The sequence below is a fragment of the Gopherus evgoodei genome, chromosome 1 (genome assembly GCF_007399415.2).
Source record: "Gopherus evgoodei ecotype Sinaloan lineage chromosome 1, rGopEvg1_v1.p, whole genome shotgun sequence".
NCBI lineage: Eukaryota > Metazoa > Chordata > Testudines > Testudinidae > Gopherus > Gopherus evgoodei.
Window position 1 is genome coordinate 23,917,594 of NC_044322.1, and position 26,740 is coordinate 23,944,333.

Sequence of the window (26,740 nt, forward strand, 5' to 3'; positions counted from 1 at the left end):
TGATTTAGGCCCTTTCCTACATATCTTAAGGTATCTAATGCAAACTTAGTTTTACAAAAAGTTGGGTTTTAATGTAAGCAGCTTTCAATAGATATATCTTACACTATATATCAGGTTACCTTTTCAGATTCTCATTACACTACCATCCTGATAAATTTAATATTAATACTTTATATTCTGTAGTAACTTTGGGCCAGATTCTCTCCTATGTCTGCTTGGTTCGAGAGTATGGGTCTGTTGGAGCCATGTACAGCTCCCTGATCTTCTGCCTTGTGCAGCTGTCACCCACCTTGATTAGAGCAGTGCAGAGACTGTTTTAATCTAATCCAGAAGGCACAAGTCTCCAGGGGATCATTCCACAGTTGAGAATGGCCTGAGTACACCCATGCTCTGGCCGTGCCCTTAAACTGGCCTTCTCCCACCCCTTGGTGTGGCCTCCTAGGCCAGGAAGGTAGCATAAAAGCCAGCAATGTCCATTTGTTTCTAGTTATGAGGTCCATGCCACTGGGAAAATTCTTAGCGGGCCAGCTATGGACAGATTCCAACGTCTTTCCTGTGGATGGTGATGTGTAATGAGTTCAGATCTGTTTCCTCAATGATTTTGTGTTCACTTAACTTGTTCTTTTGATATATACATATTTAACTCTTATAGATAGTAGGAGTTACATATGCAAAAACTGAGCCTCTCTTGAGTGAAACTGAAGGGCTGTTAGACTTCATAGGGCACTGTCAGGGTTATTCCTTCAGGAAGCTGATCCTGTGATATGATGAGTGATTCTATAGGGTGTTAAGTGCACGTCAGGCAGCTGTGAGACCTCTTGTTTTTAAAAGGAAGTAACTAATTCACAACTTTCATCCACCTTAACTGCAACATAGATGGCTGCGACCATGCTACTTTCATATGTTTTCAGTGAGCTGACTGTGATGGTAGTCCTAAAACCTGTGTTCTCCTATATCCTGCAAATATGCATTGCCTCTCTTTTTACTTTCTTCACCTCCATGTCAGATTCTGTGGAGTAGGATAATGAACCATCAGCAACCCACCCCCAAAAATCAGTGATTTGCCCAACTCTAGTCTCCACACAGATGCAGCCTCTTTCAGGCAATGGATGGAATTTTGAGTATTAGTCTGAATGACATTTTAGTCTTTGTGGAAAATCTGTTCATAATGCTTCTAAAGATGTGCAGTGAACTGACATTTGCAAAGATAGTGCATGTTTAAATGTCTTTATATGTTTTTATTCAGAGTACAAGTACAAGAAAGCCCAATGACATTCCTGCGAGCAGTGCAACAGCATGTAAATCCTGAAGTACAGCTGGTGTGTACAGATTTATGTTCATTAAGTGATGCTTTGTGATGCTTTTGATAGGGCTAAGTCCAGTCTTCTGATATGCAAGGAAGGTGGAGGGAGAGGAGAGAAAACATAGAGCGCCTCTTCTCCCTGTGCAATCAGCAGAGCAGAATATCTGAGAACACTATCATCAGCCTGACTACAGCAGCAGATAATATACCATAACCCCAAAGGATGACTTTCCAATTAGGAGGCATGTCTGGCTCAGGACGTGCACTGCTTCTTTCCAGAATAGCACTGTCAGAGGATGCTTTTTCAGCAGCAGTGAGCAGCACTTCTAGCCTGTTTTTGTGGTCTTTCAGTCACAAACACACAAGGTTACTTTTTCCACCTTATATACCTTTAATCCTCTGTTTCCTAACAGGGCAGGATGTAGCACAGGTATACAGCATGGGGAGCCTTCCAAACAGCTTTCTCCTTCATCCAGCTCACCCTCTAAGATCCCCCCCCCCCCCCACTTCCTGTTCCTCCTGATTATATATCCTTCCATTACTAAGCCAATTACTTTATTAGCCCATCAATTGCCACCAAGTGTCAGTAGTCCCCACCAGTAACAGGTTGATTCCAGTTAAGTCTGCCACTTTCTGTGTGCTGCAGCAACCTTGTGACCAGAATTCTGCAACCAGTACTCCTCTCACAAGCACCCTCCCCCATTTGGCAGAATTCCTAGAGAAGAGAATACATCTGCCAATGTCTCTGCTTCTTCAGTTTGCACTGGTTGTGGCTGGATTTGGCCTATAGTTAATCAACCAGTAAGTGTAATGTGGTCCATTTAAAAAATGTATACAAGCCGTTATCTGTCGATGTCAGTTTCCGGTCATGGACTCACAAGAGCAAGAGGATTTGCAGGAAAAACAAGTTAGTCTGGCTTTATAAATTCTTCAGATTTGTGGAGGAAATTGTATGTCTTTTAAGAGAGTGAAATGTATCAAAGTGTAAGGAGAGATCTGCAGAAGTAGAGCACTAACCACTGTGTTCCGCTTCTTCCACTTAGGTAATGTGTGTACTGTCTTCCAATCAGAAGGACTGTTATGATTCGATTAAAAAGTTCCTGAGCCTTGACCGACCTGTCCCAAGCCAATGTGTACTAGCACGCACTCTGAACAAGCAGGGCATGATGATGAGTGTCGCCACGAAAATCGCAATGCAGATTATCTGTAAACTCGGAGGGGAGCTGTGGGCAGTAGAGATCCCTGTAAGTAATTTGTTTAAAATGTTTGTTTTTATCACAGCAAAACTTCTTCAACCGTTTATGTTACCTAGTCTTTGGTATGTCAAAAATGCTTAGCTCTAGCTGAAATTGATTTAAATTGGTATAAATTGTGCTTTGTTGACATTTTTCATCTGAGGATCTCAGAATACTTCAGCAACAATAATTCATACGAGAAACCACTCCTCAGCATGAGGAATGATTGCTCCAGATTGGGCTCTGTGTTAATGATGCAGGATCCTTACTCTTGATCTGATGACTTCACAAAATGTTGATGTATATAATCCCATCAAAATCATTTTTACATTAGAAGTATGTCTCTGTGCATACTCAAAAATCTGAGCACTTCTTGTTTACAATAAAAATTGTTACAAGGTACAGTGTTGTGAAACATCCATGTTTTATGAAGGTGTGCAAACAAATGTTCAGCTTTAGCATTTCTTTGATCCACATTTCTGGGCAAGAAATCAAGCATTTGTGACCCTAATGGCCCAACCAATGGGGAAAAAAAACCTCTGAAATTCTTTAAATAAGCTTTATTTTCATGTGATCATACCAATAGGCCGTTTAGTTTCACAGTATTTTTGCAGTGGTGATGAGATTTAAAATAATAGAATTTAAAGAAATGTAAAGCTTTCTGACAAAAAGGATGTGTTCTGGGAAGATGTATGGTCTGTTGATTAGAACAGGGGATCATTAGCTGTGGCAGTGGTATTACAAATAATACCTGAAGACCTCAAGTAGGCTCTGGGTCCCATTGTGCAAGGCACTATACAAACCTAGTAAGAGACAGCTCTGCCCCCAAACGCATGTGTCTCATATTAGCCATATTTAACACTGGTATGATAATCTTTATGTATCTCTGTGGATCTGCTTGTGTGAGTAATAGCTCCCTGATATAAGGGCTGTGCAATCACTCTTGAGGTCCAGACTTGCTTCCATTGAAATCAATGGCCAAATTTCCACTGACTGAAAAAAGAACAGGGTTAGGGCCACAGTTTATATCAAGCAAGTCCTGTCTGGAAATCACAAACTCTAGTGTTAAAATGCCAGTTATTTGATTGTTACTTATGGTATTTGCATGTCCTTCAACACCTTGAGGCTTCAGACTTAAGGCCAAAAGTGAGATTGAATAGTGCTTTCTTAGAAACTTGGTAAAAAGTAAAATAAATGATCACACTACAGAATAACGTTTTCATTCATCAGTAGGAGATTCAGTAAGCAATTAATTCCATATCAAGTTCTGTCATCTCCCCCTGATTTTTAATTGATCATCTTGGGATGCCTCCTGCACGTTTTAAAAACATGATGGAACTCAGTTTATCTGATCTAATTGGGACTGGGCCCAGATTGGATAATCAAATTTTGGATAATCAGGAGAATGGGCAAAGAGCTTTCTATCTGTTATTTTAAGATGTGAAGTTGCTTTAAAACTAACTACTCCCAGAAAAGCATTAAAACACCCCCGCCTTCTTATCTGCTTAACAGAATATACAAACCCTTAGTTCTTTCAGAGAATATTTTGTTCATTTATTAACAAGAAAACCAACGTGAGTTTTTTACAAGTACAGGTATTGGTCATTTTTTCACTCTTTCCTTTTAACCCTGAACATTATAGGGACTGTCTACAACCGTGTTTCTCAACCTTTTTGTTGCAGTTGCCCAGAGTGCCACACCACATGGAGGTTCAGATAAATGGAGTTTTTCTGTATTTCTTAAAGTATTCAGAACTCTACTTTATTTCATATATATTTTATCAATCTAATGTTTAATGGGAAACAGGTAATTCTGTTTCATCTTTAATCTTTAGCTCCGACTTTAACAAGAATTTACTTCATTCATTGATTTTCTTTGTCATTATAAAAACAGCTTGACAGCATGCTGAAATTCAGTTGTCAGAACTAAGTAGAGGAAATGGACTACATGGTTTTATTTAGTATGATCTTTCATCATGAGACACCCATGCTCCTTTTGAAATTCTTCCATTTCATCTGATTTCCCTTCTTAAAAGGTGTCAAGATTCCTTACTGAATGAGCAGAGCTTAACTCTGTTAGTGCTAGACAATATCCTTACTGTTCTCTTTTATCTTTTTTCATTGAACCAGAGAACTCTGCTCATTCTTTATGCCTCTCTGCTATCACTCCCCTTCCCTTCTATGGTTTATTTAGTAAGATATAAAAATGTAAACTATGTACCAGATTTTGCCCTGAGTTACTCCCCTGCAGTTATGCTTTTTCAACACCACTAAAAGTCCATGTCTGTTGTGCGCTCTATGTGAATTTCACCCTGTATCTCTACTTCTTGTGTTGTATGAGAGTCTGAGCCTTGTAATGAGGTCCTGCTATAATTATAAATAACAGTAAAAATAGGCACACTAACCCAAGTATCTACAGTACTTTTGCAATCCTTGTATTTTAATCCTCTTGTAATTTAATTAGGTGAGAGAGGCATCAGACTACAAACATTTTGTGGGGATGAGGATGGGATTTTCATCCCTCTTTATAATGAAACATTCTTCACTTTCATAGTTTGCATAGGTAGAAAAAGATTAAGTAACACAATCTTATTTTCATAAAAGCAGCAAAGAATCCTGTGGCACCTTATAGACTAACAGACGTTTTGGAGCATGAGCTTTCGTGGGTGAATACCCACTTCCTCAGATGACATGCATCTGAGGAAGTGGGTGTTCACCCACGAAAGCTCATACTCCAAAACATCTGTTGGTCTATAAGGTGCCACAGGATTCTTTGCTGCTTTTACAGATCCAGACTAACACGGCTACCCCTCTGATACTATCTTATTTTCATAACACAGTTAAATTTCAGCAGTAGTACTGTGTGAAATATTTACTCCCACCTATTACAGAGAGCCTGAGTCCCATCTACAAATGTCCTAAATAGTGGTTATTTCTGACACTTTAATTTAATTCAAAAGATTTGATTCAATTATTCCAAGTTGATAGTATCTTTTAGCAGTCTGTTCCTTCTTAGAATCACCTTTTACCACTTTTCCCCCCCAAGTGGAAGGCACACTATGACCTGGCCTTCAATAATAAATACGCATAGCAGCATACATAAAATATTTTTAAATTCTTTTAACAGTTTTTCCCCAGTGAGCGAAAGGGAGAAAGAAAGGCTCACATTTTACAGGCTCTAGTTATGTTGATGCTCATTGACACATCATTGGGTACAAGGTCAGGACCTTACAGAATTAGCAAATCAGGTCTGAAGTGATTCATTAGCATTGGTGGGGATGTTTTAGCTAAACAGAGTTTAAAATGTCATTATTTAACAAAATTAAACTTGAGGGTTTTATTTAAAATAACGTAGTCTCATCTGACAATACTCTAGCTTTGCTTTGTTGTGTGGCTCTATGCCATATGTATTTTAACTGTTTCAAAAAGTGATTTGGTAAAGCTTTGAAAATCAGTATATTTGAAGTACTGTATATAATTGGTAATTCATTGCATCACCAAATTATTGTAAATTTACATTTATTTCACAGCTAAAATCACTCATGGTGATAGGTATTGATGTCAATAAAGATGCCCTTAACAAAGGAAGTTCAGTAGTTGGATTTGTGGCTAGCACTAATTCAAAAATTACAAGGTAAGCTTTTTGTACTACTCCTAAGAGTCCTGTAATTATGCCTACCTATATCAGAAGGGTGTCTGGGGGCTTACTTTCTGTTTAGATTCTTTGGACAGAAAGCACTATCACAAACCTGGAAGAAAACATAAAATTATTATTGATTAAAGTTTTCAGGTGTCAGATAGGAGGAATGGTAAATAATGAGGAGGTCAGGTCTCTGATATGTAGCGATCAGGATCACTTGGTAAGCAGGGCACAATCAATGTATGCCTTTTAATACAGTAAGGTCAGTACAGTAAAGCCAAATGTAAGGTCATATATCTAACAAGAAAGAACATAGACCATACTTATAAGATGTGAGACTATATCTTGGGAAGCAGTGACTGAAAAAGATTTGGGGATTATGGTGTATAATCAGAATGGTGTCATTATCGTTTATTCATTTCTGTACATATATACATACTTAATATCCACCATCATATTGAGTCAGACTTAGTGAATCACCACAGCCATTTCAAGCCAGCATAGTTTAAATATAATTTATTTTAAAAGTCAGTAATTTTGTTTTTCTTTGCAATCCCTTAAGTATACCAAAGAAAACAAGAGTTTAAAACAAATATGAAATAACTTCAGATGACTCTTAAATCCATAAAGACTGTAGAAGTCTTAAAAATGGCCATTAAGACATGAACCTATGCTCATCACCCATAGATGTTTTACCATCAACTTCAACAGCAGTAAGTTTGTGCCCTTATTCCATCCATCACTCAAACAGTTCCTAAGTATTACAGAATATATGATACTCTTTAAAATCAACTGTTATGAGCCATGTGAGGTGGCTTCCATGTTAAAGACAATATCATGCCCTTGGTCACTAGGCATCACTGCCAGTTGATACTGATTGTAGTTGTATATGTGGATCAAGAGTACCATGTGGGTCTTCAATGTTTATTCATAAATATTAAGGAAGGCAGTGTTTAATGTTGTGAGCAAGGGGACTCTTGGGTTCTGCTCCCACATTGTATGTGCTCACTGGCGCTTCCTTCTTCCTTTCCCTCGGCGTGCTCAACCCCTGCTCAGCCACACGCTCCACCTCCACTTCACCTCTCCACCCAAGCCTCTGCCCCACTTCTTCCTGCCCCTGCTTTGCCTTGGGTCCAGCCCCCAATCCATCTCTTCTGCAAAGGCCCCACCCTGCCTCTTCCCACCCAGTTCCACCCCATGCCACGAGTGCATCCCAGCCCCACTCCTCCCCTTCTCTACCCCAGCACCTTTTGCACACTGTGGAACAGCTGATCACTGCAGGCGAGAGGCACTGGGAGGGATGGGGGTGCTGGCTGCCAGTGGGTACTAAGCACCCACTAATTTTTTTTTCCGTGGGTGCTCTAGGGCTGGAGTACCCACAGAGTCCGTGGCTGTTTTTTGGAAAGGATGTAAAATTCAGCTGCATGTATTGTTGAAAGGCAAGGGCATTTTTTGCAAGAATATGGGTGTTAACCCTGTTGTCTTTGCTGAATTAGGAAATTACATTCTGCCTACTAAATTGGATATAGTATTCTTTTCACTTTCTGTCTTAGTATTAAACAGCTGCCTTTTTTTTGCCCCAAAGATTAAGTGACTCCTGTATATGACTTTAATAGTAGTTAATGGAGTGCTTTAGGATAAAAGGTGCTATATAAATATTAAATATTTATTATTTATGAGTTACAAACTTTTTGGAGTTTGGACCTGGTATAATGATAGTGAATTCATTGCAAATCCTTAATTCATACAGTGTCAGGGCAAGTGTTTGTTAATACAATATTCAGTCTGTAGACTCTTCAGAAGATAGAATGATGGCAATTTAATTTCACTGTTGTGATATAGCTTCAATGTTAGAAAAAGAAATTTCTTTGCATTAAGAGGTCTGTATAAAGTTAAATATTGTGATGGTTTACGTGTTTGGGGGTATAATCAGCAACCAACACAAACTTAATTTTTTCAAAGCTATTTTTTTACAATAATCCAGTAAGGGTATGTTGTTAGTGCATGATAATGTCTTCACAGTCCTGCACCTGGAAAGACTTGTTGGCAGCCCTGATGGGGTTCATTATAAACTGTCATGGTATGGTCAGTCAACTTCTAAGTGCTGAATGGATGTTAATGTTCCCTTCATATATGTTCAGTCCAGTTCTTTGGTGTACCCTCTGCTTCTGCGTATAATAATAATAATTAGCATTTACATAGAACCTTCCATCTGAGAATCTGAAAGTGCCTCACAAATATAGGGTTTGGCTACACTTGCAGGTATGCAGCACTGGGAGTTAAAGCTGTCTCCGTACAGCTGTGTAGGGAAAGCCCTGCAGTGTGGCCACACTGACAGCTACCAGCGTTGCAGTGTGACCACATTTGCAGCGGTGTTGGAGTGGTGCATTTTGGGCAGCTATCCCACAGAGCACCTCTTCCCATTCTGGCGCCGTGGGTTGTGGGAAGGTTTCTGTGCAGTGCTATTTCTGTGGGAAATGGAGCTCGAACTGCTGAGGAGTATGCTGATAAGTCTCGCCAGCACATCACATTTGGCAGTTAAGCTATTCCTTAAGATCCAAAGTGACAGTGAGGAGTCCGACGATGATAGTGAGTTGCGTAATGCGTACAACACGAAATTGCTTGTGGCATTCACGGACATGCTCAGCACCGTGGAACGCCGCTTTTGGGCTCGGGAAACAAGCACTGAGTGGTGGGATCACATTGTCATGGAAGTCTGGGATGATGAGCAGTGGCTGCAGAACTTTCAGATAAGAAAAGCCACTTTCATGAGACTGTATGCTGAGCTTGCCCCCACCCTGTGGCGTAAGGACACGAGATTGAGAGCTGCCCTGCTGGTGGAGAAGCGGGTGGCTATTGCAATCTGGAAGCTGGCAACTTCAGACAGCTACTGATTGGTCAGGAACCAGTTTGGAGTGGGAAAGTCGACTGTTGGAATCGTGTTGATGCAAGTTTGCAGGGCCATTAATCGCATCCTGCTAAGAAGAACCGCGACTCTGGGGAACGTGCAGGACGTTGTGGATGGCTTTGCCCAAATGGGTTTCCCTAACTGTGGAGGGGCGATAGATGGGATGCATATTGCTATTCTGGCACCACCCCATCTAGCATCCGAGTACGTTAATCGGAAGGGGTATTTTTCCATGGTTCTCCAGGCACTTGTGGATCACCGTGGGCATTTCATTGACATTAACACAGGCTGGCCCGGGAAGGTGCATGATGCACGCATCTTTTGGAACACTGGCCTGTTCAGGAAGATGCAGGCCGGGACTTTTTTCCCAGACCGGAAGATCACATTAGGGGACGTTGAAATGCCCATTGTGATCCTTGGAGACCCCACTTAGCCGTTAATGCCGTGGCTCATGAAACCATACACACGGAGCCTTGACAGCAGCAAGGAATGGTTCAACTACAGGCTGAGCCAGTGCCGAATGACTGTGGAGTGTGCTTTTGGCCGTTTAAAGGGGCTCTGGCAATCTCTGTATGGGAAGCTGGACTTGGGGGAAAGCAGCATCCCTGCGGTTATATCCGCGTGCTGTACCCTCCATAATATTTGTGAAGGGAACGATGAAAGATCCAGTCAGGCAAGGACCTCCGAGGTTCAATGCCTGGGTGCTGAATTTGCACAGCCAGAGAGCAGGGCTACTAGAGAGGCCCAGCACGGGGCTGCAAGGGTTAGGGATGCCTTGAGGGAGCAATTTGAGGCTGAAAACCAACAGTAATGTTTGGTGCCTTGCACGGGAGTGAAGTGCACTGGTTACAATGTTAGTAGGAATCTGTGTTTGCTAAGCTGAGTTGCAGTGCCTGTTTCTTTCCTGGGCTAAGGTATCTTTAACTTTCTGCAGTAATAAAGACACTTTTCAAAGCCAAGAATTCATTTATTGAAAAGAAAATAATTTTATTGACAGACACAAGTTTTTGGGAACCTAAAAGGGCAGGGAGGTGGGGTGGGGAACTGTACAGTCACAGGCTTGAATATGTCCTGTCTGGAGTGCTGTGCAATGACTGCTGCACTTCAGGATGCTTATACTGCATGGTGAGGGGGGTTGAGTGCAGAGGGTAAGGGTCGTAGTTCTCTGGGCTGCTTGATGACCGTACAGGTGTTGGAGGCAGCTGGTGGTGGTGGTAAGAACCTGGATACTGGGGAAGGGGGTTTTGAACTAACATGGGGACATAAGGGAAAGAGCTTTGGGACAAGGGCAGCGGGGGGAGGGGCGGGCGGGTGCGGTAGTGCTCCGCCTGCATGGCTAGGAGCGCCTGGATAGAGTCTGCTTGGCGCTCCAGGATGCTTATCAGCTGCTTTGTGCTTTTCTTCCTGTCCGCTGCATTTCTCTGGCAGATCCTGCTTTCCCTTTCCCTCCAGTCCTGCACTTTTTGATTCTCTGTGACAGAGTGCCGCATAACTGCTTGCAGCATGTCTTCTTTGCTTTTTCTCGGCTTCTTCCGGAGGTTTTGTAGTCTCTCTGCCATTGATAACACGGGCAGCCGAGATCTCAAGGTTGCATCTGTAAAGGCAAAAATGCAACACCTAACAGAGGCAGCATTGTTTATACCAGACAGTTATTCCCCCGCAGTCAAGGAGAGTAACAGTCTTCACAATAGGATAATTTTCCCATCCCAAAGAGAGCACACACAACCCATGGGAGCCCCAAAATGGTGAGTAAGGGGGACTGATTGTTTCAGGGCTGTATTGTCCTTGGGGTTTCTGTGCTTTGGGGAAAGCGAACAGCTGCAGGGGACACCTACACTGAACACTATCCCAACATTTTCCGCAGGAGTTTTTCCTGGAAGATCTCTGCAGCCCTAACTCTCCCTCCTCTCCTGAAAAATTTTAATCCTGAAAATAAAAGCCGCTTACCGGGAACCTGCTCCTCTGTTTGTTCTCCAACAAGTACCGGCTGCTGCGACTGGCTACCTTCCTCCTGGCTTGAGAAGAGCTCCTGGCTGCATGCTTCCTCGGACTCCAGGGTGTCTCCCTCCACCCCAGTACCCTCACTCTTGCTTTCCTCCTCCTCCTCCTTCCCCCGCTCTGAAGTGTCCATCGTGGTCCTCGGAGTGACGGTGGGGTCACCCCCAAGTATCGCGTCCAGCTCTTTGTAAAAACGGCAGGTCGTGGGGGCAGTGTCGGATTGGTGGTTTCCCTCCCGGGCTTTGCAGTAGGCACTCTGCAGCTCCTTCACTTTAACCCTGCACTGCAGTGCGTCCCAGTCATGGCCCCTTTCCAGCATGGCCCTTGATATCTGCCCATAGGTATCGTAATTCCTACGGCTGGAGCGCAGCTGGGACTGCACAGCTTCTTCCCCCCAAGCACTGATGAGGTTCAGCAACTTGCCATTGCTCCATGCTGGGGCTCATTTGCCATGTGGAGCCATGGTCACCTGGAAAGATTCACTGATTGCACTCTACACCTGGATGAGCAAACAGGAAGGGGATTTTTAAAATTCCTGGGGCATTTAAAGGACAGGTCTGACGCTTGGTCACCTGAGGCCAGGGCAGTAGATTTCGAACTGATGAGCAGAGTGGCTGAACAGCCATTCTGGGATACCTCCTAATACCTCTGGAGGCCAATAACACCAGCACTTTTGGTGGCCACACTGGCAGAGCAGCGCTGCATTAGCAGTGCTATAGTCGTTATTCCCCAGGTCGAGATGGAGTACAGCCAGCGCTGTAGCCAAAGAGATACAGTGCTGTATGTTCCTTGCAAGTGTGGACAGTGAGTGAGTTGCAGCGCTGTAAAGCCACCACCAGCGCTGCAGCTCTCCAGTGTAGCCAAACCCATAGTCTATTCATCTTACAACACCCCAGTGAGAGATGTAGGCATTTTACAGAGAAGAAAGAAAACGAGGTTGAAGCTCAAGTTTTCAAAAGTGGCCTCTGACTTCAGATTCCTCAGTGTTTGGGTGGCCAACTTTAGACACCAACTAGCTAATTTTCAGAGCTGTTGAATGCTTAATCTACCAATAGAGTCAGTGTGAGCTAACTAGACATCAAGTTTGAAAAATGTAGCTCATAAATCCTGGGGAATAAGGCAGGTCTGACCTGTTCTACTGCATTGCTCAGGATCTGGATTTCATGTTCTGCTAAGCTATGCCTACGTTGAAGAGTCCTCCCTTTATTGGTAGTTTCAGGTGATGGCTGTATGATTTATGAGAAGCGCAGCCCATAGTAAAGGAAGCTTGGTGTTAAAGTAATGCAAAACTCAGAAGAATGCAATTGTGGTTGCCTAGTAACTTACTACTTATTTTTAGGTGGTTCTCTCGCTGCATCCTTCGGAATACAGGGACTGATATCACAGATTGTTTAAAAGTCTGCATGAAAGGTATAATGTCATCTATCTTTTAAAGTTAGAGCAATACAGTTTATAGGTTGATTATTGGCTATTTCTCAATGTATTGTTTGCATTACATTCTAATCTCCTGTGTAAATGAATTTCACAGTGCATCAGAACGTGTAGTATTATAGAAACTATTATTATTACAGAAATGGCTACCCAGACTAGTTTTAAAACCAGATGCACAACATTATTACACCAATTACTCTGTGTTTTGTAAATTCTAATATTCTTTTATTGGTTCTTCTAATAATAAGTTAAACTCCTAACTTGTAAATCCTTAGTCACAGGAGTAGTCCTTATTCACTATACAGAGTACTGCTCCCATGTCCTCACTTTGTAAGCTCCTTGGGGCAGGGAACCTTGACTTATTATGTATTTGTAAAGAGTAAGGCTCACCAGGTGTGCTATATAAATATATAATCAAAATTACATGGCAATATATAGTAAGAGACCTTGAAAATGTCACTCATCCAGAGTGATTATGGCTCTTCTTCTTCAACATCTGTAGAATCTAAGCTCTACCAAAAACAAAACAAAACACCCCAACCCCATTTCTAGCTCTTGTAGTTGTGAAGAAAACCTCCCAGGAACCAAGTGTGGTCTTCCTAAGGCTTACGTCTACACCATACACTATACACCACTTTCTGCAGCATGCAGGGTACATGTAGCTTCATGCTGTCAACTCAATAAAATGCTCTGGCATTTCCAAAAGGTGTCAGTAGCTCCCCCATCAGAGTCTTTTCCTGCAGCAGGGAAAGGCTCAGGCCCTGGGACAGTAGGTGGCTAAAAAGTATAGACAGGGAGGCATGGCTTGGGTGAGCAGAACCATGTAGGAGATATACTTGGTTACATAGCTGCAGCCCCCCCTTCAGATGTATATTTTCTCTCCTAAGCCATGTCACACCATCAACACTGCTGTTTATATCTGTGCAGCGGGGCTGAGTATTTACGCTACACACTGCTGAAAGAAGCCTGCAGTATAGATGTAATATAACTCTTCAGAGAGATGGTTCCAGTGTTGCTGTCACTTTAAGAGGGCCAGATGATGAGTCTGCCTGTCACTAGTGCTAAGGCTGCCAGAGTCCAGCCATCACTCTCTAAAAGCAGAGGCCCACACATGCTCACGCCCCCCATAGAAGAGCCTTCTGTGGCAGTAACAGGCAAGGCGCCCGCTGCTATTGGTCTTCAGGATGGCTTGGATCACCCTGCTCCTTGTTCTGATGCTACTGCTTTATTTTTGGGATGACTGGGGTCAGGTACAAGAGGAGGGAAATCTCACTCTCTGCCATTCCAGCACAAGACTCTGCTTTATTTTGAGTTAAGGAATTGGGGCCTAGCAGAAGCAAAGAAAAAGATCCAAATTCAGATGCGTGACTTTTGTCCAACTCTTCATTATACAAGTTACATCAGTTTATTTACAGTATGTACACCCATTTCCAGTGTGTAACATGCATCTTTGATTTTAGCCTCTGGAGGCTTATCCTGATCCAAAGTGCATTAACATTAGTGGGAATGTTTCCGTTTACTGTGGTAGGCTTTGGCCCATAATTTGAATATCTCAAGTATATTATAAATAGGGCTATCCAATGATTTAAAAAAATAATCTTGATTAATTGTGCTGTTAATAATAATAATAGAATACCATTTATTTAAATATTTTTGGATGTTTTCTACATTTTCAAATATATTGATTTCAATTACAATACAGAATACAAATATTTGCACTGCTAAAATCAGTTCTCTTCAATTCACCTAATACAAGTACTGTAGTGCAATCTCTATCATTAAAGTTGAACTTACAAATGCAGAATTATGTACAAAAAAACTGCATTCAAAGATAAAACTATGTGTAACTTTAGAGCCTACAAGCCCACTCAGTCCTACTTCTTGTTCAACCAATCACTCAGACAAACAAATTTGTTTACATTTGCAGGAGATAATGCTACCTGCTTCTTGTTTTCAGTGTTACCTGAAAGAGAACAGGCATTCACATTGCACTGTAGCTGATGTCGCAAGATACTTACGTGCTAGATGCGCTAAAGATTTGTATGCCCCTTCATGTTTCAACCACCATTCCAGAGGATATGCATTCATGCTTATGACAGGTTCTGCTTGATAACGATCCAAAGCAGTGCATACTGTTACATGTTCATTTTCATTATCTAAGTCAGATGCCACCAGCAGAAAGTTGATTTTCTCTTTGGTGGTTCAGGTTCTATAGCTTCCACATGGAAGTGCTGCTCTTTTAAGACTTCTCAAAGCATGTTCCACACTTCATCCCTCTCAGATTTTGGAAGGCACTTGAGATTCTTAAACCTTGGGTCGAGTGCTGTAGCTATCGTTAGAAATCTACATTGATACCTTTGTGTTTTGTCAAAGCAGTGAAAATGTTCTTTAAATGAACAACATGTGCTGGGTCATCATCTGAGACTGCCATAATATGAACTATATGGCAGAATGTGGGTAAAACCACAGAGCAGGGGACATACAATTCTCACCCAAGTAGTTCAGGCACAAATTTAATTAATGCATTATTTTTCTAACGAGCGTCATCAGCATGGAATCATGTCCTCTGGAACGCTGGTTGAAGCATGAAGGGACATATGAATATTTAGCATATCTGGCACAAATACCTTGCAATTCTGGCTACAAAAGTGCCAAGCGAACACCTGTTCTCACTTTCAGGTGATGTTGTAAATAAGAAGCGGGCAGCATATCTCCCGTAAATGTAAACAAGTTTGTTTACTTTAGCAATCAGCTGAATAAGAAGTAGGACTATGTGGACTTGTAGGCTCTGAAGTTTTACATTGTTTAGTTTTTGAGTTCAGTTAAATAACAAAAAAAATCTACATTTGTAAGTTGTACTGTCACGATAAAGAGATTGCACTACAGTACTTGTATGAGGTGAATTGAAAAATACTATTTCTTTTGTTCACAGGTGCCTACTTTCCAAAGTGCTATGGGATGCTTGATTCCTGGCTCTGCTCAAGTCCCCGCCCCCACTCCACCTCTTCCCCCAGGGCCCCATCCCTGCCTCAGCTCTTCCTGGCCCTGCTCTGCCTCTTCCTTCCCCCAAGCATGCCATGTCCTCGCTACTTCCTCCTCCACCCCCAACCTTCTGCACGCCATGAAACAGCATGCAGGGAGGGGGAGGTGCTGAACCATGTGACCCACCAGCAGGCCAGAGGCACTGGGGGATGAGGAGGTGCTGATGGGGGGGCTACCAGTGGGTAGTAAACACCCACAATATTTTCCTGGTGGATACTCCAGCCCTGGAGCACCCATAGAGTCAGCTCTTATGCTTTTGTTTATCTTTTTTACAGTGCAAATGTTTGTAATAAAAAATAAATAATATAAAATGAGCACTGTACACTTTGATTGGCCTCTTACAGTTGGTGTGGCTACTTCCACCTTTTCATGTTCTCTGTATGTATAAATATCTTCTTGCAGTATGTTCCTGTCTATGCATCTGATGAAGTGGGCTGTAGCCCACAAAAGCTTATGCTCAAATAAATTCGTTAGTCTCTAAGGTGCCACAAGTACTCCTGTTCACTTTGTAGTCTGCATTGTAGTTGAAATCAATATATTTGAAAATGTATAAAAACATCCAGAATATTTAATAAATTTCAATTGGTATTGTTTAACAGTGTGATTAAAACTGATTAATCGTGATTTGCTTTTTGCTTTAATCGTGTAATTAACTGCAATTAATTGACAGCCCTAATTATAAATTGTGCCCATCTTTAAATAGATCTAAGATGGACGTGTGTTTGTAGTGTATGTTCATTATATATGCAGAAATATATAGTGCTCTGCATTAGAATCTTAAATACAAGCATGTGTAGTTTTTGGTACTTGGAATAGATAAAAACTGTTTAGCTTTTGGTAAATCATGAACATTTGATGGAGCCAACTGTATATAAAATACAGGAAACCACAATAAAAAGATACAATCAATTTATTTGAGTCGTTAACACTAGGAATGAATTTATACTATTAAGTTTCATAAAGTAATATGTTGTATATTAATGCATTAAAAATACTCAAGTGAAACAAAAATGCATCAGAGAACTTGCTGTTACTATTAACAGCACATACAGCACAGTACACATTTTAGCAGAGAGGGAAATTTATTACCTCTAGAGCCAGGGCTGGATGATAAAAGTTTTTACCTCCAGTACTATTTTTATGACACAATATTCTATGAAAATCAAAACAAAATGATTGAATATTGTTACAAAAGAAAACAAGAATATTAATATTAAATTAGGTTGCAAAGAAATAAATCCTGATCACTCTCTCCTTACTGATGCGGTGTGTAATATAGGCGCTATCAGCAAGTGGCACAAGTATAATTGTGAGTTGCCTGCGCGCATCGTAGTATACCGTGATGGTGTTGCAGATGGCCAGCTGAAGATGGTGGTGGATTATGAGGTCCCACAATTACTTAGTGTCCTCACAGAATTAACTACTAATTACAGGTAACTAGAATTTCTTCTCTCCCCTCCCCTTCCATGTTGGAGAAATCAAAGCAAATTCAATGGACTTGTATCTATTACGTAATTTCCTATAGAATATACCTGAAAACAAAATTCTGGCTGACATTGCTGATTTCCAAAGAGACTGAGGACTTAGAGACACTATCATGTAACTTGATGTGTTCTTTCAGCTCTCAACCATAACCCATTCTTTATATGCTTTATAAAAAAGACAAGTAGAACATTCTGAATGAAATATGGCAACATAATTCAAGCCATCTGCCTGTTTCTATTCTTAGTCCTTTTATAACTAGGAAAGAGGTAATATGAAATAATTTATTATAGCTACTTTATATTTGTCCTTTTTTTCAAGTCCCAAAGTGTCAGTGATTGTGGTCAGGAAGAAATGCATTCCTCGATTCTTTGCAGAGGCAAACAGAAGCCTGCAAAACCCACCTGTTGGCACTATTGTTGACACAGAGGCTACTCGTCCTGAATGGCAAGTATACTTGTGTCAGACCAAAAGAATCTGCTGTCTCCTTCATAGAGTACAATTTGAATATCAGATTGAGAGTATAATGTTATTAAGCAGGAGTCTTCTAAAACTTTAGGTTAGAAAGGAACCCTGAAATTTTCTCAGCTCTCCTAATTCAACAACAATACAGTATAATTTGTTTGAAGGAGCATATGTATCTGCTTTCAGATATGCTTGTAGAATTTCTTCAGCAAACAATTCATTTTATGTTTAATCCCTGTACAAAATTTCTGATTTTGAAACTCCTATTAAAAGTGAAATATACAGTGTTCTGCACTGAATTACGCTACATAAATTGCATTAATTTTTTAATGACAGTTATAGTACACAAAATGTACGTACCAACATAATCCATTCATCTTTACATTGCATTTTAAAAGATGAATCCTCAAAAAAAAAAAAAAGGAGAAAATGCAACTTTAAGATTCTCATGTGGGTCTGGTTTGCCTGTGCATTACTCCAGGCTTATGTTGATGCAAGTCCATTTATTTCACTGGCATGAAGTTAGAGTAATGCATGGGCGAATCGGACCCATATGAGAATCCTAAAGTTTATTTTCTTTGTTATATTTGTTATAGATATTAATGTAACTAGCTAAAGATGCTACATTAATAGACATTGATACAGAGATGACAGACTCAGAAACCTAACAAGGAAAAAGGTCTGCATTTTGATGTCCTTTTCAAAGCCATTTCAGCCAAGACTTTTAACTCAGCCTTGTCTACACTACAGTTTTGTCGACAAAAGTTATGTTGACACTCAAAGCGTGATAATAAAAATCGATATTGCATGTTCACACTACTCTCCCTCTGTCGTCAGGCACTAGCACTGACAGTGTGAGCTGCGCATTGTGGGTATCTATGCCACAGTTCAACTCACCACCTTCTGCCACTAAGTCTTGTGGGAAAGTGGAGTGGATCACAGTGCATTTTTGGACTGGGCTTAACATCCCATGATGCAGTTTTCCATCCCAGCATTCAGTGGGCTTCCAGATTTCTTTCATGGCATTTTTCAACAGCCCTTGTTCGCTGTGTGTGAAGGGTTGGATCCCGCACTGCTCTCCTGTGCTCTGATAACTGTCATGAAGACATCACGGATAGCAGTGCAGTTAATCATGAAGTTCCTAACCGAACAGGACTCCCGGTTGCCTCACCTGCTCTGTGATGTGGATAGGAGAAACTTAGATTTCTGTTGGCATTCATGGAACAGCTGCACATGGTGGACCATCATTTTTTGGGCTCAGGAAACAAGTAAGGAGTGGTGGGATCATATTGTCATGCTGGTCTGGGATGACGAACAGTGGCTACAGAACTTTCGGATGCAGAAAGCCACCTTCTTGGAACTGTGCGCTCACCCCAGCACAGCGGCACTAGAACATTGGACCCAGAGTTGCCCTATTGGTAGAGAAGCATGTGGCAATCACAGTGTGGAAGCTGGTGACTCCAGCCTGCTACTGGTCAGTCGTGAATCAGTTTGGAGTCAGAACGTCGACCGTTGCGGTTGCGTTAATGCAAGTGTGCAGGGCCATTAATTGCATCCTTCTAAGAATGACCCTGACTCAGGGAAATGTGTGCGAAATAGTGGACAGCTTTGCAGTAATGGATTTCCCTAACTGTGGAGGGTGCCAATTTTGACACCAGACCACCTTGCAACAGAGTACATTAAGAGGAAGGGGTACTTCTTCATTGATGTTGCAGGCGCTTGTGGATCACTGTGGGTGTTTCACTGACATAAATGCAGAGTGGTCCAGGAAGGTGCATGTCCATTCCATGACCCGCTTGTCTACCCTTCTGTCGGAACCAGCTGGCAAGAAGGAACTGAATAGGTGGCGGCTTGGCAGGGTCCTATTTGTGGTACCATGAAAGTGCGATTCCAGAGGGCACTTGGACCAATCTGAAGGGTGCCGCTAGGGGAAAAACCTTCTGACAACTGTGTACATGGCACGCACATACCTACTTGGATTGGACATGAGCAACACATCTTGAAGAAGAACAGTTACAAAAAGATAGGTAACAGTTTTGTCTGCCATACTGATTAGCTGCACAGGGAAATGTCGAGCACACAAACACAGCATGCCTTGTATATTTATGTACCCTGAACCCACTTCATGCATCTTCAGAAACACCAGCCTGTACAGAAAGCTGCAAGTAGGGACTTTTCTTTCTGGACCAGAAGATTACAGTGGGGGATGTTGAAGTGATCCTGGGAGACCTAGCATGCCTCTTACAGCCATGGCTCACGAAAGAAAACTACACAGGAAACCTGGATAGCAGTAAGGAGCGGTTCAACAACAGGCTGAGTAGGTGCCGGATGGCCTTGGAATGTGCCTTTGGCAGATTAAAGGTGCGCTGGTGATGCCTTTATGGCAGGTTAGACCTCAATGCGGATAATCCCATGGTCACAACTGTGTGTGTATGTTGTGAAGCTAAGGGTGAAAGGTTTGCTCAGGAGTGGAGTGCTGAGGCAGACTGCCTGGCTGCTGATTTTGAGCAGCCAGAAAGCAGGGCTATCGGGGTCACAGAGGGGGACAATTCGAATCAGGGAGGCTTTGAGGCAACACTTTGAACATTAGAAGCAGTAATGTATATCCCTGTACTTGGTACAGCAGTGTTACATTACATCTAGTTTTCCTAGGAAGGAATTGTGAATTTTGGGGCCTTAAATTCCAGTAAGCAAATGATTAAACTGCCTGTGTGTGCCTTGGTAGTGCCTTCTATCTCAATTTGTAGGACACAAAGATTACTTATCATTCAAAAACTTTGTGGTGGTTTTTGTGCAATAAAAGCAAACACACTTGGTGGGAAAGAAGGTACCAGGGAAGGGCAGACTTTCAGAGCTGTGCATAGGTCTAGCTATCATTCTGAAAGTTGTCCAAGGAGGTGGAGTGAATAGGAAATAGAGAAGTCTCGGAAAGTGGAAAGGAATGTGAGAGTGGAGTTGGGGGACATGGAAAAGAGTTTTGAATGTGCTGCAAGGGAGGGTGGGCACACATCTGCTCAGTATGAAGCATTATTAAGGACTTCAGCATCTGTATTTGCTCCCCCATTACTTCAGTCATCTGCATAGTAACGTCCTTAAAGAACTTCTGATATTATTTTCTGTCCTGCCTTTTGGCTTCCCTCCGTTCCTGGCCTTCCCTTTTCTCTGCATTGAAGAATTGCAGTACCTTCTTGAACATGTCGTCTTTGCTCTGTTTTGTGTGCTTTATCATCTGGCCGACATGCTCTGCCAGAGTGTAGGGGGTGCCCCTGACGCCACATCTGTAGAAGCATAAAAAACAATCACGTTTCTCTATATTGTTAAGTTCACACACAGCGTTGAAACATTTCAGTAAAATGCACCTCTGGTAACAACAATCACTTTCTCACTGATCCTTGGCAAGCACACATCTTGGCAAACACCCCAAGCATGATGAGTGTTAGCTGGGGGATTGGGGTAAGTGTTCTACACAGGAGCACAGCCCTGAGGCCAGCACCGAGATCAGGCCTGGTGCCGAGCCTGGCACCAAAACTGAGGAATCTACAAGCTGGAGGGACAGAAGACCGTGTACCAGCCCGGGCGTCATCTTCACCCCGATGAAGTGGTGACACGAACTCCAATGGACAACAGGGCTCACCAGGAGCTGTTGAGAGTGGCCTAGAATCTGGGACTCCAGGTGGAGGAGGCAACGAACCCTGTGGTGGATATTTTGATGCAAGGACCCTTCGAGGGTGGCCTTACTGCTCATAAAGACCATTCAGACCAGTACCATGACATTGTGGCTGACGCCCACCTTTCTACTTCCCACAACTAAAGGGATAGAGAGAAAGTACTTTGTGCCATCAAAGGGGTACAAATACCTCTGTACCCCCACTCAGCCTGGGTCAATGGTGATAGTAGCCCCAAATGAATGGGAGAAGCAGGGGCAGCAAGATCCAACACCCAAAGGAAAGGATGTGAAGAAGCTGGACCTCTTTGGCAGAAAGGTTTATTCTACTGGAGGGCTCAGCTTTGCATTGCAAACTAGCAAGTGATCCTTGGTTGCTATAATTTCAACTACACAAAGCACAGCCGCATAGCAGGTGTGTGCTCTCCTGCTTCTTGCTTGCTGGAGAGCAACTGCTGAGACTGGCTAGACACCTTCAGAGTGGTGAACAGTCCCTTGGGCTCCAAATCATCATCTATCTCCACCTCTTCATCAACGACTTGGTCCTCCAGGTTAGGTCTTCCTGCCACCTCCAGGCCCGTCCAAGTATCCATGGACCTCTTGGCGGTGGCGGTGGGGTTGCTTTTGAGAACAGTGTTCAGCTCCTTATGGAACCAACAGGTCTTGGGTGCAGCAATAGAATGACGGTTTGCTTCCCTGGCCTTCTGGTTCGCCTGCCTCAGCTTTCTTGTCTTTGCTCTGCACTGCACCATGTCCTGGTCATACTCCTTTTCGTACAAGCCTCAAGAAATGTACCCATGGGTATTGAAATTCCTATGGCTGAAGTGCAACTGGGACTGTACAGCCTCCTCTCCCCAAATACTGAGCAGATCCAGCAGCTCTTCAGCTAAGTTCCCTCTTAGCTGTGTAGCTGCGCAGCTGCCTGTTAAGCCCCGCACAAGGGCTTGGGGCTGCAGCGGGGAGAGATGCTTCTCCCCTAGCATGAACCTGCGGCGGCAAGGAGAGGTGCCCCTCCCCACCAGTTTCCAGCATGGACCTGCAGCAGCAGGGAGATGAGGTGCCTCTCCCCACCGGCCCCAGCACAGACCTGCTGGGGTGGGGGAGAGGAGAACCTCCCTTGGCCCAGCCCAAGCCAGTCAGAACTACTGGGGAGAAGAGCCCCGGGCCAGCCCTGCCAGAGCTGCTGTGGTTAGCAAGAGGCACCTCTCCCCTGGCCCCAAGCTGCTGTGGCGAGAGATGGCTGGGGAGTTCTCTCCCCTCCTGCAGCTGTGGGGCAGCCTGCACCCCAAACCCCTCATCCCTGTCCCCACCTGAGTCCACACTCCAGCCCTCTGTTCCAGTCCTGAGCCCCCTCCCACACTCTGAACCCCTCATCCTCAGACCCTTCACCCCCTAGCTGGAGCCCTCACTCTCCCTGCACCCTACCTCCAGCCCCAACCTCCCTTCTGCGCCCATCATCCCCAGAGCCTGCACCCTACCTCCAGCCCTGAGCCCTCAAGCCCCTACACCCAAACCCTCTGCCCCAGCCCTGAGTCCCCTCCCATACCCAGAGCCCTCATCCCTAGCCCCACCCTGGAGCTCACACCCCCATCCCAACCCTCTTTCCCAGCCCTGAGCCCCCTCCGAACCCCTCGGCCCCACTCCTACCAAATGAATTTTATGTGCACCAATATGAAGGTGATGTGTTATACATGGATGTAAAAAATTAGAGGGAACACTGCTCCTTAGTAGTTCAACAGGAGAGCTTTTGACGTGAGGTTGCCATGGTCACCTGGAAAGATGTGATGAGACCTCTCCACAGGGAGCAAACAGGAAATGGAATTTCAAAAATTCCCTGGCTTTACAGGGGAGGGGTAGGAATGGTTGTTTACCTGGCTAGAGGGCAGCAGATTTCAAACTGCTGACCAGAGCAGTCAGGATGGGCATTGTGGGGTCTTGGCTACACTTGAGAGTTACAGCGCTGTTAGTGGCTTTATAGCGCTGTAATTCACTCCCCGTCCACACTGGCAAGGCACATAGAGCGCTGTATCTTGAAGAGAGGGGAAGGGAGGAGGCTTGAGGAGAGAAGCAACACGGCACGCGGGAGGGAGGGAGTGGGGGTCTGTTTGCTTTCAGTGAGTGAGAGAGAGGGGTGGGGGAGGGGGTTGGAACTTGCAAGGCAGCTGCTGACAGTGTTGGCTCCAAAAATCCACACTCTCCCCCCCCCCCCCATGCTCCCTGTCACACTCCACCCCATCCCCCTCTTTTGAAAAGCACATTGCAGCCACTTGAACGCTGGGATAGCTGCCCATAATGCACCGCTCCCAATACTGCTGCAAATGTGGCCACAACAGTGCGCTGGCAGCTGTCAGTGTGGCCAGACTGCAGCGCTTTCCCTATTCAGCTGTAGAAAGACAGGTTTAACTCCCAGCGCTGTACAGCTGCAAGTGTAGCCATACCCGGGACACCACCTGGAGGCCAATCAAAGCAATAAAAATCAAGTGCGGTGTCTACAGTGGCACTTTGTCAACAAAACTTTTGCGCAAAAAGCCTTGTCTCTCTCATTGGATGGCTTTATTTTGTCGATAAAACGAGGCATTTTTGCCACCAAAAGTTGCATAATAGTGGTTATGCCTCCACTTTTTTGTAGACAAAAGCTTCCTTTTGTTGGTAAAACTCTGTAGTGTAGACAGGGCTCTGGACTTGTCTAGAACATAAACAGAGGAGGATCAGATTCTCATTTACCTTAAGGCCCCTTTACATTGCAAGACTGCTGTAAAGGGCCCTTAGCAGAAATGTGAATCTAGCTCAGAGAACCTTAATCTGATTGCAGCATAGTAAATCCACTAGTTTCAGTAGAGTTACTCCTGATTTGCAACAGTGAAAGTGAGATCACAGGCCCTTAAATGATAAAGAACCACCTAACATTTTAACTAATAGGCAGTATTAGTGAGGGTAAACTGTCAAGTGCACATAAGCTAATGCTTTTTTTTTTTCCCCCTCCAAATTCTTTAGGTATGACTTTTACCTAATCAGCCAACTAGCGCGTCAGGGAACTGTCAATCCCACATACTACAATGTTGTGTATGATAACAGTGGATTAAAACCAGATCACATGCAGCGCCTCACGTACAAGATGTGCCACCTGTACTACAACTGGCCAGTAAGTAAATAGTCACATACAATCATCATTAAAAGTAGTGTAATTTTTCCAGCTGGTTTTAAATAAAACTGGGAAGAAATCACGCAGTTTCACATTTGATGATTCAATGTAGTTATCACAGTACTGCTGTTATAAAAAGGGTAGGACTGCATCTCCCAATCATAGCCACCCTGCTGCTGTTATGGTGGGAGGCATAGGTGACTTGTGCCTCCAGATGCTGGGGTAGGGGGCACAATGTATAGGGGAGGACATATGACTGCCCACATCTCTTCTATCCAGCAACCCTTTTGTACTGCGCCCAGCCTAGGGCTGCCGCGCTTTCCCCACCCCACCACAGTTACCTGCAGGGAGGGCTCTGTCTTTCTCCTGCTGTGCGCCCTCTGCCCCATGTTAGACCGCTCTCACTGACAGCCGGGCCCAGACAGGGAGTGGTATGGAGCCACTTCTCATGCAGCTGAAGCTGGCCGCTCTGGGTCACTGATTCTGTGTGGCGCAGCAGTTGCCTGAGAGCGAGCGTAGCTGGGGCAGCGGCCCACCTCACCCGGTCTGCTCCCTGCCCAGGTCCAGCTGCCAGGGACAGGGGCTGAACATGCAAGGGGGCAGGTGCAGCTGGAGAAGGACAGAGCCCTTCTTTCTCCTCCCTCCACCCCCCAAGCAGGCTAAGCAGAAATTTTGGTTCCACATGCCTCCCCCATGTCATCTGTGGTGGGAGGAGCAGCTTCTCCAGCTGCAAGCTGGTTGGACATATTTACAAGGGCTAGAGGATTGTTTCTTAGTAGCCAAAAAGCTATTTTGAAAGGCTTGTATGTGCTGAAACCCCCCTGGAAAATGTTTTTGATACTAATTCAGACATGTAGACGTGTATCCATATCACAATTATTGGTACTAATTGGCAGCCTTGGCGTACTTTAATAGAGAGGCCAATGATTGAATAGGCAGACAGCCTGCATTACACATTCAGCTGTAGAAGTGGTCACTCCATTTCAAGGTTGAGACATTTTGGGTATGTCTACACTGCACTCAAGATATAGAATTGCAGCATATGTTGGTGTACCAGAGCTAGCTTTAATTGATGTAGGTCACTAAAAATAGCAGTGTAGCCTCAGCAGTCCAGGCTCGCCTCCTGAGTATGTACTTGGGATCCTGGGTGAGATTATACTTGTTTTGATGAGGGAGTGGGAAGAGGAGAGCTGAAGATGGGAATCCTTCCCTTCAGCAGGTATTTAGACTGTATCTGCATTCAATTTCTTAAAGACCGGGGGGAGTGGCCTACCTCTCCATTAGGTGTATACAACATAACCTTTGAATAAAGGGGATGTGTTTCATTGTGCAGGAGTGCCCTCTATCGGCTGAATTTCATTGGTACAAACGTGGGCAATTCCTGCCTACCATTGGCTAGGAAAGGAATTCTGGGATTATATTATGTTTGGAAATGGCAGTTGAGATCTTAAAAATAGTTTGCTTTTCTCAGCAGAAAGCAGCAATACAGGCTGGGAATGTCAGTCTTACTTTCATCTGATGTTTGTTTCATAGGGTCTAATCAGAGTGCCAGCGCCATGTCAGTATGCCCACAAGCTGACCTTCCTGGTGAGTCAGAGCATTCACAGAGAGCCAAGCCTGGAACTAGCTGACAAGCTTTTCTATTTGTGAGGAGAATAATAATAATATATCATGAAGACAACTTCAAGAAATACTAACATGGCCAAATCTGGATATGGTCTCATGGGTGCCAGCATAGTGTAGCTCAAACTCAGTCTTGTATTTGAAGGAAAATATCTAGTTTTAGACTTAGAGAAATATCTATTCTCTGAATTAAGAGAACAGAGAATCCTGAACAGTATAAGGGATTAAGGTACTTTGCTTCAGTTAGCCCCAATAGGAGACTTGGAGCATACTCCCTAGTAACATTTGAAAATGTATATGATAGACATTTTGTTGATATAGATACACCGTACAACTGATTATTCTGTAAGCATATCATTGCCAGATTGTTTTAGAGGGTTACTTTTTCCTTCAAAGACTCTTTTAGAAAACTGTTTGGATAAGGTTGAAATTTTTTTAACAAATAAAGTTTTATTCTGTTTGCATTTTAAGATTATTTTTGATAATTAGTTAGAATATATATCAAACTTTCTTTTAAGCTCACTCTGCTATTGATAGACAATCCTAAAAAAAAAAAAAAAAAGCCCAGTGTTGCACAGATGTTCTGCAAATTAACACAAATCACAGTAAACAAAATGTAAGAACAGACACCATGTTATACATACATATTAGCTGGGAGATATTACTAAATGGTTTAGAATTCAGTTCATTGAAAAAATTGATTTGGAGGAGTCTGGTTTTTTAAGTGTTAAATTACATCTATTGTAGTTTGATTTTTTTAAATAGTGTAGGTGCCTCACTGCACTAGTTAAATTAATAGCCCTACTTT

The 26,740-nt window shown here is 43.3% G+C and overlaps 1 protein-coding gene across 3 annotated transcripts in view; it reads left to right on the forward strand.

Annotated features, from left to right (window-relative positions):
* Window positions 1-26,351, forward strand: part of PIWIL4 (piwi like RNA-mediated gene silencing 4) — a 66,363-nt gene extending 40,012 nt beyond the window's left edge. For 2 of the 3 annotated variants that reach the window (XM_030559800.1, XM_030559811.1), the window contains 8 exons: window positions 1,247-1,319; window positions 2,347-2,547; window positions 6,068-6,171; window positions 12,423-12,493; window positions 16,836-16,989; window positions 17,360-17,485; window positions 24,162-24,309; window positions 25,843-26,351. In XM_030559800.1, coding sequence (XP_030415660.1) covers window positions 1,247-1,319; window positions 2,347-2,547; window positions 6,068-6,171; window positions 12,423-12,493; window positions 16,836-16,989; window positions 17,360-17,485; window positions 24,162-24,309; window positions 25,843-25,959 — 994 coding nt within the window. In that variant the 3' untranslated portion in view covers window positions 25,960-26,351. The remainder of the gene's footprint in view (window positions 1-1,246; window positions 1,320-2,346; window positions 2,548-6,067; window positions 6,172-12,422; window positions 12,494-16,835; window positions 16,990-17,359; window positions 17,486-24,161; window positions 24,310-25,842) is intronic. The other variant, XM_030559820.1, reaches the window with a different exon arrangement.
* Window positions 26,352-26,740: the final 389 nt, after the last annotated feature.